The sequence below is a fragment of the Phyllostomus discolor genome, chromosome 3 (assembly GCF_004126475.2).
Source record: "Phyllostomus discolor isolate MPI-MPIP mPhyDis1 chromosome 3, mPhyDis1.pri.v3, whole genome shotgun sequence".
In the NCBI taxonomy this organism is placed as follows: Eukaryota; Metazoa; Chordata; class Mammalia; order Chiroptera; family Phyllostomidae; genus Phyllostomus; species Phyllostomus discolor.
The window spans coordinates 89926020-89940463 of NC_040905.2; the positions used below are offsets into that span (position 1 = coordinate 89926020).

General features: G+C 42.4%; 1 protein-coding gene across 7 annotated transcripts; it reads right to left on the reverse strand.

The window, feature by feature from the left end:
- Window positions 1-306: 306 nt before the first annotated feature.
- ZNF3 (zinc finger protein 3) lies at window positions 307-11208 on the reverse strand. 7 transcript variants are annotated; one of them, XM_036019890.1, is made up of 6 exons: window positions 11107-11208; window positions 9653-9745; window positions 7194-7324; window positions 5241-5332; window positions 4830-4956; window positions 307-3181 (listed from the first exon to the last, which is right to left on the reverse strand). In XM_036019890.1, exons 3-6 carry the CDS (start codon window positions 7246-7248, stop codon window positions 2115-2117), a joined length of 1341 nt encoding a protein of 446 aa, XP_035875783.1. In that variant the 5' UTR covers window positions 7249-7324; window positions 9653-9745; window positions 11107-11208; the 3' UTR covers window positions 307-2114. The 7 variants fall into 7 exon arrangements, with proteins under 7 accessions (XP_035875783.1, XP_035875781.1, XP_035875780.1 ...); XM_036019888.1 differs by having other exon boundaries at window positions 9634-9745; XM_036019887.1 differs by lacking the exon at window positions 11107-11208 and adding an exon at window positions 10903-11019.
- Window positions 11209-14444: the final 3236 nt, after the last annotated feature.

The window sequence follows — 14444 nt, forward strand, 5'->3', positions numbered from 1 at the left end:
TCAAAAACTTTTTTTCATGAAATGGCCCCAGTCTCAGGTCACAGTGAGAAGTTATGAAAGACTGACAGCCATGAAGTCTTATGTGCGGGTGGGGGAAGCGAAGTGTTCGCCATCTGGGCAAAGGGGCTGACACTTCCTGTTCACTGGTCTTTCCCGAGCTTCACATTAAGTGGCCATCCTCAGGCCACCCCAAACTGTCCTAACTGGAAGCTCTTAATTACCATGTATTATCTAAGACATAGCTCAAGTTTATCTTCTAGGAATTTTCCTTAACTGTTCCCCCCCCCCCCCCCCCACACACACACACCTTTTCAGTGTAGTTTAAGCTTTAGCCTCAAAAATAATTTTGTCTGATTTGGGACTTAGAAATCTGCTTTACTAACAAGCAGCCTAGTGACTCTAATATGGATAGTTCATGGTCTACACTCCGAGAAACAATCTGCAAGTATGTGCGGATGTCAGAGAACAGCCCGAATGATGAGTTTCATTATAGTTTTAAGAAATTAAAAACACATTAGGTGATCACAATGTGATCCAAATTTTTTCAGAGGCTAGAGCTCCAGACATTTCATCTTCTCCACTAGACTTTCATCTGTCTTCTCCATGACTGTAACATCCTCCCACCAACAGCCAAACTAAGAAACCTAAATATGCCCATTGTACTCAATATCGGAGTACACGCTTGTCAGGAACCCTATACCCAGTAACACCTTTCTAGTTTTAGTTGTTGGTTTTAAATACCATACCACACTGAGTGATATGCAGCACAAAACCTCTACACGAGGGTGTAAAGGTGGGAGTGATTGTGTAAATGATTGAATAGTCTGGGGCAGTAACTAGAAGAATGTGATCAGAGTCTAGAGGGAAAAAGGTGACATGTTTGTGACTAAGAGAGAAATGGTTGTAAAAAAAATTTTCAAGATTAATTTTTAATGACTCAATTTACAATCACTGATGTTTCCTGTTTAAATTAAAATAAATTTTGCTCCTGCACAAAAACACACTCAATCTCTCCTTCTGAAAATCTATTCTGTTTAATAGTGCACTTCATTTATGCTACAGGATGAGCAAGATTGGGAAAACATAATCAAAGGTCATCCCTTCAAGCTGAGAAAACTCAGGAGCTCCATCCTAACCCAGCAGGAGCCCTACCACCAGGCTCTGGTCAGAGCCTTCCTTCTCTAGGCTTCGCTGTGTGTGAATTCATACTCTGCTGTTGAAGTCAGAGGTGGGGGCAGAAGAGGCTAGCTGCTCGGGTCAGGTGTCATAGATCATAGGTGACAGAAGGCAGGGCAAGCTGGTTAAGTGAGCTCTTTAACAGCATCCTTAGTCACTAGGGGTTTGGATTAAATCACTTTTATCATACAGAGGAAGCAGAGGCTATTCAAAATGCTTTTGATCCACTTCCTCATGTTAGACTCGCTGATTAGATGGATTTCCCAATTAGTCATATCGCAACAGGAATGACAAGGGGTTCTCCAACAAAAATGTTGGACAGCTTTTGGAAACTTGGTCTTGCTGCTCCAAGAGCCATAAAGAATAGTCACCATAGAAAACCTCTCTTGCCTGCCCCACTCCCTTTCCCCAAATCAAATAAATCCCTCAGCACCAAATTTTATCAAAACTTAAAGCTGGATTAGGAACAGGGGCTTTCAAATACAGCCTCCTTTTCCCTTTCTTAGCAAGTAACAGGACCCAGAACATTCTTGCCACTGCCTTCTATGCTGACTGTACTGACTCCAACTAGAGGAATCCTTAGAATTTTCCTACTGTGCTTCCATGCCCACCTTAGTAAGAAAGGCTCCCTTGGTGTGAGAAATATTGTCTAGTGCAAAATCCCTTCCATAGTGAAGGTGATTGGTCCCAGAGCATCCCTCTATTCCCAACAATCAATCTGCTGCTTGCCTCATAACTTTTCAAGGCTGGTACTATTCCATGGGAAACTGACTAGGTTGCTAATCACTGTGCCAGGATGATTGGCCCAATTAACCCCATTCTCTAAAGTGAAATGTTTGCATCAGAAGGGACACATCCTAAGTTGTTCATATTTTTATAGTAAGGCAGGAACTCTTTAGACTCAGAGGAACTGAGAAAAACAGGTATGTGGCTTTCTTTCATGTAGACTCTCTGATATTTAATTCAGTAACTCTGAGAGAACTTTTGCTCATTCCCATTACGTTCAAAGGCTTCTCTCCAGTGTGAATTCTCTGATGGCGAACAAGAGCTGAGCTATACCTAAAGGCTTTCCCACACTCACTACATTCATAGGGATTCTCCCCTGTGTGGATTCTTTGATGCTGAATAAGGCCTGAACTATAAGTAAACTTCCCTCCACATTCCATACATTCATAGGGCTTCTCTCCAGTGTGGATTCTCTGGTGCTGATAGAGGTGTGAGCTCTGGCTGAAAGCCTTCCCACACTCATTACATTCATAAGGCTTCTCTCCAGTGTGGATTCTCTGGTGATGAATGAGGGTGGAACTCCTACTGAAGGCCTTCCCACATTCGTTACAAGCATACGGTTTCTCGCCAGTGTGGATTCTCTGATGATGAGTAAGGGTGGAGCTCCAGCTAAAGGTTTTCCCACACTCATTACATTCATAAGGTTTCTCTCCAGTATGGATCCTTCGATGTAGAATGAGAGCAGAGCTACAACTGAAGGTCTTCCCACAATCATTACATTCATAAGGTTTCTCTCCAGTGTGGATTCTCTGATGCTGAATCAGATGTGAGCTCTGGCTGAAGGCCTTCCCACATTCACTACATTCATAGGGCTTTTCCCCAGTGTGGATTCTCTGATGTTGAATAAGGTCTGAAGTTCGATTAAAGCTCTTGCTACATTCATCACACTTATGGGGTCTGTCTCCCACAGGAAGTCTCTGATGTGGAATAAGGTTGGAACTCACAGTGAAGCTGTTCCCAAAATCATTATATTTCTGACTTCTCTCTCCCATGGGGGTTAGCTTTTCCTCAACTGTCACTTGACCAAAATCTTGTATCTTCTTATTCAGTCTTTTCCCAGAGGAGTTCCCCAGCTGCCTCTTTAGATTGACTTCTTTTTCATAGGCTTCTTCAAGCTTAAGACCCTGAGAAATATCCTTTTGGAATCTTCCCAATAGCGCCCCATGTGATCCTGTATCTTCAGAAATTTCTTGATCATGCTCAGTTCTGGTCTCACCATCTGGCATAATACAAAATACAAACATCACTTGTTCCTTGTGAAAGAAAGAATCAAAACCAGAGGACAGCATAATCACACGCATGCCTCTTATCTGCCCAGGCTATGTGTAGCTAAAGCAGCATAAGAGAAGAGGGAACAGGGAAGGAGAAAGGCAGGAAGCAAAACTGAGAAAACAGCTGGAAGTAGAAAAAGCTGGATTGTAAGGACAGGGTGGATCAGGCAGGGACAGGGAACCAAGAATAAAAGAAGAAGGGCATGCTCAACGAAGTGACAAAGTCCTCAGAGAGGTTAAAGACTGTAGATATAATTTGGGAGATGGTGATTACTAGAACTGTTTAAGAAAAGGGGGGAAGGTGATGAGAAACAGTAGCAGAGCACAAAGGAGCACCAAGGTCGAGGTCACTAGTGACCCCCTACAGCCCCAAGCAAAAAGAACACTCATGTTTGTAGCTGTGCCACATATGCCAAATGCATGGAAAGAGGCAAGAGACAGAGTTAGTCCATCTCTGGTCCCTAGGCCTAGAAGGCTACACTATGATGTGATGATATGTAAACGACTTCCATATGTGACTTCTCTAGTTTCACTGTCCTGGGATGTTTAAAGGGAACTTCAAGCGCAGAGTACAAATACAAAGGGTCTAGATGTTAGCATTTTTTTAGTTTGTCAATATTTTCAAAAGTAAATATAGGGCAATGAATATTAGGGACAGAAACAGCTGTTTCTCCTTCACTTGAACAGGCACCTCTCAGAAGATCTCTCTTCTCAATTCCCCTCAAACCCAGAACTCTTGGCTCTTCCTCAGCCCAGAGATCATGTCAAAATACAGGAATAAGGATCCTGCTCATGGGGAACGACACAGGACAAGGTTTATCCTGTTCATATCAAGCAGTCACAGAGCTCAATCCCAGACCCAGGACCTGCTGGGGTCAGAAAGGAAATGTCAGGGAGGTCTCAAATGGAGTTAGGAAGACCTTCTGGCATTGTTGAAGAATATGTTCTCACTGTTAAAAGTGAGAGACGAGGAATTAACAGTCCACAGACTAAAGGCTAAGAAGGGAATTGTTCCCTATAACAACTTAAAATGTCTACAAGAGCAGCAGTTGCACTACGTCATGAACAAAGCAACAAGTCCCTTAAGGTAGCCCAACAGAGAAGGGGAGGAGATGGAGTTCCAGATGTTCACTTGGGCACAGAGCAGTACCTCGCATGTTCTGGGATCCCAATATGCTAATCTTTTGGAAAAGTCTCTGGATTATATGTTAAATTCTAAAAATAACATGGAAAAAAAGTACCATATTTGGACTTCAAAAACCAGGGCTAGAGTTCCACCACTCACCCAGCTGTAGGACCATGTGTAAAGCATTTCAGATCTGACCTCTCTTTCCTCAACTATAAAATGAGGAGGATAATTCTAGTCCCTCAAATGCTGTGTTACTGTGAGACTTAAATGAGAGAATATATATGAAACTTTGTTATAAACTACAAGTTACTATACAAATGGGAGTTACTATTATTATTATTATTATTACAATTTTCTGAGTCTAAGGCAATCCTTAATTAATTATTTCCTCTGACTCAATTGTTACTAGCAAACAAGGAAGCAAAGAAATGCCAAGAGAGTTTTATTGAGAAAGCATAACTCCTTACCCAGCGAGAACACATTCCCATAGTTCTCCAGCATCACGTCTCTGTAGAGATTTCTCTGAGCAGGTTCCAAACGCTTCCACTCCTTCCGGATAAAGTACACAGCTACATCCTCAAATGTCACCAACTCCTGAAACAACACATTCCTGCATGCAATTTCAGGGTGAGGACTGACAGCACCAAAAAAATAATTGGGGGTGGGGTTAAATAAAGCATATTTGGGAAGTTGAGGAAAGGAGATTAGGGTGGACAGAGGTGAGAATCCAAGAAAGAAAGTAAGGTCCATTACGCAGTAGGAAAAGACCACAGTCCTGATGGAGGGAATCGTGGTTGGGGCACTGAACTGGGATGTTGCTGAACCAAAATGTCCACAAAATGGGAAAGAAAAAGAAGATAAGGGGCACCAGAGCTTACCTGAGACTTGGCCTTTAGGAGTGCGGCTGCCAACATCTCATCCCCCAGACTTTCCTTGTTGGAAAATGGAGGAACTTTTGAGGAAGGAAGAGCTGGGGACATTAAAGGGTCTATGAGTAAGTCTGCTGCTGTCTGGCCTCCCAACCTACAGAGAACTCATAGGGTGCTGGGACAACCTAGGACCTACTCCCTCTGACATTTTTAAGTTCATTTCCTTTATAGCTACAAAAGGTGCTTATAATAGGCACATTCATTGTGGGCCCATCCTAAAGAGAGATGTCTAAAATTATGTTGAATCTTGCTCTCTACTCTGCCCCTGCTCCCTTTCTTTCTATCCAGTCACTCTACTCTCAATGAAATGTGCCCAGTCTGTTGTTAGTGATGAATGTGTTCTTATCCATTATCCCAGGCTTGGCCAGAAACAAAGGCTGTCCTGCTCATATTCCTTTCATCATTTTCCATATCTCTGAACTCAAACTACTGTATGAAGTTCTCTTAGACCAGAGGAAAACTAGGAGCTTCACCCCAACCCTGACTAAGGACATAACACTCATAGCTATTCTCCATCCCCAGATCAAATGTACAAATCTCAACACTGTAGGTGTTTCCTGTTTCTGTACTTAATCACCTTTCTTTCCTTCCCTTCCCCCATCCCCTTCCTTTCCCTCTTTCCTTCCCTCCCACCTTTCCTTTCCTTCCTTTGGTTTTCTTATCACCTCTGGCTGGGTCTGGAATGGCTGGATCATATGGGTATGTAAGTTTAACATTTTTAAAAATGATGAACAGTTTTCCAAAGTATTTGTCCAATTTTAAATTTCCACCAGCACTATATGAGAGTTCTAGTTCCTCTGAACCCTTACCAACATTTGGTATGGTATATCTTTTATTTATTTTTTATTATTTTTTTAAAGATTTTATTTATCCACTTTTAGAGAGGGGAAGGGAAGGAGAAAGGAAGGGAAAGAAACAGCCATGTGTGGTTGCCTCTTGCACACCCCATACTGGGACCTGGCCTGCAACCCAGGCACGTGCTCTGACTGGGAATCAAACCAGCAACCCTTTGGTTCACAGGCTGGTGCTCAATCCACTGAGCTACACGAGCCAGGGTCCTGGTATGGTATATCTTTTAAATTTTAGCCAATCTAATATATGTTTAGTGGTATCTCACCATTGTTTTGGATTGCATTTCCCTAATGAACAACATCAAACATCTTTTCATGTGCTTATCAAGCATTTGTATATCTTTTTTAGTGAAGTGTTTATTTAAATGTTTCCATTTTAAAAAGTGGGTTGTCTTCCTGAGTTGCAAGAGTTTTTCTGTAATCTGGATACAAGTCCTTATCAGTTAGCTGTATTGCCCAGATTTTTTCCTGATCACCTACCTTTTTTCGTAATTTTTAGGTTAGTGTATTTATTCCATAGAAACTTGAAATCCCTAGATACTAGATGCTGCAGAATCACCCAGATGAAAAAGCTTCTTAAATGCTTTTCCGCCTAAGGGAATAATAGCACTAGGAATTAAACTGGCTCTAGTCATGAAAGCAGTCTATGGAAGCAAAATACAAATACTTTCATGGCTTCCTACCTATGTTTTTTAAATTTTATCTTTTGCCCGTGACCTACAAAACAATTCCCAAGAGTGTCCTCTAAGCATGTAGTCCTAAAGAGCAAAACCAGGACTATGAACTTGGCTGTTAATAAGCCCCTGGAAAATGGAATTTGGTGTGTCCCAGTTTTCTTAATCTTGCACAAGGAACCCACAGCCCTTGAAAATGCCTCAGCTATAAAACCTATTAAGCTGTATGTGAATACACACTCAGCTGTGAGTTATTGAATGGCAAGAACTGTATCTTAATCATGTCTGGATTCTAGCAATTTGCCTGGTACCTGAGATTTCAATAGATGACTGCTGAATGACTCAATAAATGAATGAATGAATCCCCCATTCCTTACCACTCTCAAGCAGGGCCTGAGGTTCCTGAGATGCGTGATCAGCCTGAGTTTCCATGGGTAAGGCCAGAAGCACCTGTCTCTGGTCTCCAACACTCAGCCAGAAGCAGGTTTTGAATGAGAATAAGGAAGCACTGCAGAAACAAAAGTTCAAGATTCATAAAAACAAAAACAAACAAAAAAAACACCTCACTAGCATTTTAGTTAGTACCCAAGAACAATGAGAGGAAATGTAGTAATGGGGACTAGTCTTTAAGACCCTGGTAAATATATATACTCCCACTCCCTATAATGAGGTTACATGAGGATCACTACAGGGCTCCCCACAGACACTGAGAGTTATTTTTAACAACAAAAATCAGAGAATATCAGTGCCAAATAATAATGTTAACAGAATGAAATAGTAAATAACTATTGAAATGAAAAATATCAAAGTGAAAAAGAGCGCACACAGAGACTGCAAAATATGTATGTATGCACCATACCAACTTTGAAGAATATTTGGGCCCTTGCTGGTGCGGCTCAAATATTCAGTGCTCAGTGGATTGAAGGCTGGCCTGAGAATCAAAACATCGCCAGTTTGATTCCCAGTCAGGGCTTATTCCTGGGTTCTGGGCCAGGTCTCCAGCTGGGGGAATGTGAAAGGCGACCAATTGATGTTTCTCTCACATGCTGATGTTTCTCTAAAAATAAATAAATAAAATCTTTTAAAAAATTGGGATCATAGAGAAAGTTATTTATTTATAGAGGAGAAAAACAACTCTCATAAACATTAGAATTGGTGGGAGAAAAAGCTTACTAGGTTTCTAGCTGTTACATTAAATTCAGGTGTTATCCTTAGAGAAAAAGGAGCCATGCAATAACACCCAAATAATGGAGCTTAGAGAAACTGACTGAGTTCCATGTCTTTCATGTTAAAAACCTGCGGAGACAACCGTAGTCTCACAGAGCTAGGACAAACAGTTCTATTAAATTAAATAAGATAAATTCATCCCCCTCTTTCTTTCTAAAATTGTTTTCTCCTTCCTGTCCCAGTCAAAGGTGGGGTATTGTCGAGGAACTTGGGCCATTTCTGTGGTCCTTGTGAGTCTCATGACAGGGACTGGGTGTATACATTCACACAGATCTGAAAGACTAGTCCCAGTTGCTATGTATCCTCTCATTGAGAAGGTGACAGCCAACTTTCTTTTTATCTCCCTTCTCTCCTAATACGTTGCCTTAGGTCAGAATGTAAGTCCCTGAAGCAGGGACAAATACTGTCTAAAAAGCACAAGATTACTAATTACTTTGTTTTTATCCCTATTAATATCCTCGCTTCCCAGATGCTACAAATCAAAAGAGATCTGTTTTCTGTGGTTCTAGTGAATAAAACGTAACATTAACACCTAGACTAAGGTTTGGATCTCAAATAGAAGTTTTCACTTCACTGAACATTATGGCAAGAATCAACAGATCTAGAACAGATGCAGCAGCCACCACAGCACCCTTACACTTAGGCAAGAGCAAAGAAAAAAAAAAACCCTGGATGTTGTCTACCTCCCTCTCTTTACCTATTTATTTGCTCATATAACAAACATCTGTTGAGCGCCAACTATATTACAAGGCACTACTAAAAGGAGTAAAAAACCAGGAATGCAAATGGTATTTACTTCACCATCAGACTGTTGTATTCACAGGAGACATAAAAAGGGGAGGGGCCTAGTCCGAGAGCCACTGAGAGTTCAGAGAACTCTAGTCTTTGGGCAACAAAAGGGTATAAAATGCTCACCACCAACACCATTACACAGTGAAAAGCACTGAATCAGGCATGACTGAACCAGGCCCACCAGTTCAAGGTGGGTAATGTACCCTCTTGCCACCATCACTCTCCCAGCTGGGTCCCTTTGAACCAGGGGTCCCCAAACTCCAGACCTGTTAGGTAACAGGTCACACAGCAGGAGGTGAGCTTGAATGTAATGTGCGTGAATCATCCCCAAACCATCCCCAGCTACCTGGTCCATGGAAAAATTGTCTTCCATGAAATTGGTCCAGGGTGCCAAAAAGGCTGGGGACCGCTGCCAGCCATCTCTTTGTTCCTATCAACATCTTTACAATTTCCAGGACTGTTTATAAGCAGATACCCCCAGCAAATCAGCTCTCAGTCCAAACTGTCCTTCAAAAGGAAAATCAGACTCTGATTTTCAGAGGAAAAAAGCAATGTTCCCTCCTCACAGTTGGGTTAACCAAAGCTGTAACTCAAAGGCATATTGTTGAGAACAAGTACCCAGTGTCTGGATCAGTAAACAATGTTTCTCATAGAAAGAAAACTCTCCATTGTACTCCTACAGCTTTAGGTGCAGGCTGGGCCCTTGCCCTGCTCAAATGCCAACCCCTCTTCCTCAAGCAGCTTCTGAGGACTGAGGAAAATGACCTGATAGTGAAAACGAGTCATAGAAAGCTTTACCTGCTGGATCCTTTCCTACCTTCTTAGGAGTTATCTCGAGAAGGCCAAAGTAGCACTTAGGAGGAGATTCTGTTCAAGTTCCCAGGAATTCTGACTTTAGTTGATGCCAATGCTGTATGATTAAGGGAAAAGAAGAAAAAGGAATTTAAAATATTCATGTAAACTTCACTTCTAATCTAAATATTTATAGATAAGGGGAAAAAGAGATGTACGCTAACAAATACCAATTAAGACCACAACTGGTACTTGTGTTGCATCCTGAAGAAAGCTGAAAGGAACTGCAAGTTCTCCAGGTCACACTCCCATTCCATGTTAAGATCCCTTCCCAAGTTGCAAACAATGTCGGCTTACTTGCTAGATACTCTCAATACTTCAGCAAGGAGTCTGTTCCCTTGCTGCACAGTTTAGCCAGGAGGAGATGGTAAACTGAAAATCCACCCCCTTAGAACTTCACCTCACAGAGACCTACCTAATAACCTATGGAGCTTCAACGACAGAATCTCCCACACAACTCTCCAAAACCAAATGATGCCCTCTCTCCATAAACTTTTCTTCTTGGGGATAAATAACTATAATTTCTCTAATAGTCCATACATCTCAGGTTCATCATCCTGCTAATCCTCTGGTACAGTTTAAACATGCCCTTCAGAGGGTAAACACCGGGTCTGTGTTCAATCCCACCAAAAACCCGGATCAAATCAGAGATCCATACAGTTGCAAATGGAATACAAACAGTTGTACCACTCCCCGTAAACGACTCGATTTACTGGGCGCCTGTGGATTATGCCCGTAACTGAGTTTGCACTCCCTCCCAGACATAACTCTAACTGCGCACACTTCGAAGAACTCATTCTCTGACCCTAAACACCCAGGTAAGTAAAAACAAACCTACCCTCCTACCGTGGATGCGAGTAACTGTGTGAACCTCAACTAAAAGAGTCTCGGAGAACTACCAAGTTAGGGTGGCTGTCATCAACTGTTTCAAAGAGAGGGACCCTTCCACAGCCACAGTGGAACTTTTAAGTGCTCTTGCTGGGCACTAACTCGTAAAACCAGAACCGCAGCCCCTTTCTCCCTCTCACGCAGGTGAAGGAGCGTCCCCGGAAAAACCGAGTCCGAGACCAGCTGCGAGAGAGCGAGCGGTGCCTTCAGCACCCTGCTCCAGGAGGGCCTGAGGTTCCCACGGGCCGCAGCAGCACGGACACCACCCCCTTTCCGGGCGATCGCAGACTCCGTCTCACCACGAGCCCCGAGGGCGGCCGGACTCACCCTAGGGGCAGGGACGGAAGACTTGGGGGGCCTGGACACGGACCAGGCCCCGTTGGACACTGTCACAGACCCACACACCAGGGACAGAACAAAGAACGGAAGCTCCCTCCGTTTCGCTTCCGGGTCGGTTCCTTTTTTTTTTTTTTTTTTTCCCTTTTGCCACTCAACTCGCGCCCGTACCCCTACCCCCAGCGCCGTTCCCACCTGCTCTCTCTAGGAAAATGGGAGGTCTCCGCCTCTCGGTGGTTTACTGACTTCTGGTCTCGGTCGCGAGGCGCCGGCGAACGGCCCAAACGCTGACGGGACAGCCGGGCCTCACGCCCCCGCCCGCCGCAGCGCCGCTCCCCCTGCTGGCCGAGCGGGTTGGGATCCCACTCATCTCCGTCTCAGGGCGCATGCTCAGGCGCAGCGGGCCAGGCACAGGGAGCGAAAGGGGGTGCCGTAGGGCGTGGGAGAAACAGGGTCTACTGGCTCCGGCTCCGGCTCCACGCACGATCTCCTGAGTAGCAGCCAATGGCAGAGGAGAGCGCTCAGTGCGTGAGCGACCCGGCCCCTAGCCGAGCTATAGTAGTAAATTTTGGAAGAATTCATCATTATAAAAAATTCAGCCTTACTTGAAATTTCAAAATAAGCCAAGTTTATGTTTCTAAAGTTTTCTGTTGGTGTTATCCGGGACCAGGGCAGGCTGCCACAAAATATTGAGCAACACTATATTGATTATGTTGATTTTTAAAAAGACTTTATTAATTTATTTAGTTATTTATTTTAGAGAGGGAAGGGAGGGAGAAAGAGAAAGAAACATCAATGTGTGGTTGCTGGGGGCGGTGGCTTGCAACCCAGGAATGTGTCCTGACTGGGAATTGAACCTGTGACACTTTGGTTCGGCTCAATCCACTGACCTATGCCAGGCAGGGCCATGATTATGTTGATTTAAAGTTACTTAAAAAACTAACAATGCAAGAAGAACACTCTGACCTCTGGGTCCTCCTGAAGTCAGGAGAAAAATCTCCCTTGTGAAAAATGCCCTTCTTGCTCCAAGGGGGAAAGACACCCTTGAGTTAGGGAATCCAGGAGTGGGGCTCAAGGGTAGAAGCTTAAGGTAGAAAACATTGTTACTAATTTACTACCCAAATCCATACTTTGTTTAGATTAGATTCCTCACCAACGAGCATCCAAACCTGTCCTGTTAGTTCTTCACAAACTTATCTTTGTCTAAAAGTATGAAAAGATGTCTGGTCTATCAATTCTCTGAGCATTATTTATGCTCTCCCATGCCCACATTTTAAATTAGTTTTTCTCCTGCTAATCTGACCTGTGTTGATTTTATTATTAGTCCAGTTGTAAGAACTCAACAAGGGTAGCAGAAAGAATGTCCCCCTCCTCAACAGTGTCATGTAAAATTGCCCCCTTAAATTACTAAAATCTCAAGAATACATTACAACCCATCAGAGAGTACAGGTCAGGACAAATCTGTACAAGGGATGAGAGAGAAAAACTTGGAGAAGTTACTGATCCAAAAACAAACAAACAAACAAACAAACAAACAAAACAGGGGAAAACCTATTGGTGTGATGAATGTATGAAATGAGCAGCAAGGTTTAGTGGTTCACTCATCTTTACTCACTTTTATGCCTTCACTGATGGAACCCTGTTCTTACAGATTATATACAAAACAAACTCTTCTGATCTCCTGAGTAACAAGAGCCCTCTTGATCCCCCTCAGAGCTCTGTCTCGCATTTGGTCTCAACTTTTACTTTATCCAATATTTAGTGTACAGCCTCTCACCTCTGCGAATGCAACAGCCCTTCCTCTCAGTGATTTCAGTCTAAGGACAATAATTTGAATAACCAATTCTAGTGAAATATGGTATGTGTTAAGAAACAGTGATCAAGAACAGGGCTCTGTGAGGAGGTTAGACTTCCAGAAGTGATACAGTCTTTTTTTTATTTTTGTTTTAGGGAGGCAGCAAAAGTAATATTCAGAGACTGATTCCGTTGTTGCCTGTGATTTAGTTAGTACAGATTTGCTGGGGAAATTATAATTTCACAAGCCAATAGCATCTCTGAATTAATTTTTCTTCTTTGGGATTTATTTAAGGAAAAGTACTGTTTATCTTGCACAGTTTCCCACTGTCTGGAGTTTCTTGTCTTCCTGCATAGATCTAGACCAGATGCTACAAAAGTTTATTTACCTTTTTCTTTTAAATTATACTTTATTTATTATGCTGTTACAGTTGTCCCAATTTTTCCTCCTTTGCTCCCCTCAATCCAATACCCCCACTCCCTCAGGCAATCCTCACACCTTTGTTTATGTCCATGAGTCATTCCTGTAAGTTCTTTGGCTATTCCATTTCCTATATTGTGGGTATTCTGTGACTACCAATTTGTACTTCTATATCCCCCTCACCTCTTCGCTCATTTCCTCATAACCCCCTTCCATCTACCAACCATCAAAACACTCTCCATATCCATAATTCTGTCTGTTCTATTTGTTGGCTTAGTTTGTTTTTTTAGATTCAATTGTTAACAGGTATGTATTTATTGCCATTTTATTGGTCATAGTATTGCTCTTTTTCTTAAATAAGTTCCTTTAACATTTCATATAATAATGGCTTGGTTATGGTGAACTCCTTTAGTTTTTTCTAGTCTGGGAAGCTCTTTATCTGACCTTTGATTCTAAATGATAGCTTTGCTGGGTAGAGCAATCTTGGCTGTAGGTCCCTGCTTTTCATGACTTCGACTATTTCTTGCCAATCCCTTCTAGCCTGAAAACTTTCTTTTGAGAAATCAGCTGACAATTGTATGGGAACTCCCCTATAGGTAATTAACTGCTTTTCTCTTGCTGATTTTAAGATTCTTTCTTTACCTTTAACCTTTGGCATTTTAATTATGCTGTGTCTTGGAGTGAGGCTCTTTGCATCCATCTTGTTTGGGACTCTGTGCTTCCTGGACTTGCACGTCTATTTTCTTCACCAAATTAGGGAAGTTTTCTTTCATTCTTTTTTTTTTTCACATTTCAAATTTCTTGCTCTTTCTCTTCTCTTTATGCACTGCTATGATGCAAATTTTGGTACACTTAAAGTTGTCCCAGAGGCTCCTTACACTATCCTCATTTTGGGGGGCGGGGATTCTTTTTTCTTCTTGTTCTGATTGGTTATTTTTTGTTTCCTTATGTCACATATCATTGCTTTTATTCTTGGCTTCATCCACTCTAGTGTTGATTCCCTCTAAATTGTTGTTTATTTCCATTAGTATATCCTTCATTTCTGTCTGGGTCTTTTTTAGGTTGGTGAGGTCCGCATTAAGTTTCTTGAGCATCCTCATATCCAGTGTTTTGAATTGTGCAGTTGATAAATTGCTCATCTCCATTTTGTTTAGTCCTTTACTGGAGTTTTATTCTGTTCTTTCATTTGGGCCATATTTCTTTGTTTCCTCATATCAGCAGTCTCCCTGTGTTTGTTCCTATGCATTAGGTCAGAGCTGCTATGACTCCCCATATTGGTAGTGTGGCATAATGTAGTAGGTGTCCCATAGGGTAGAGT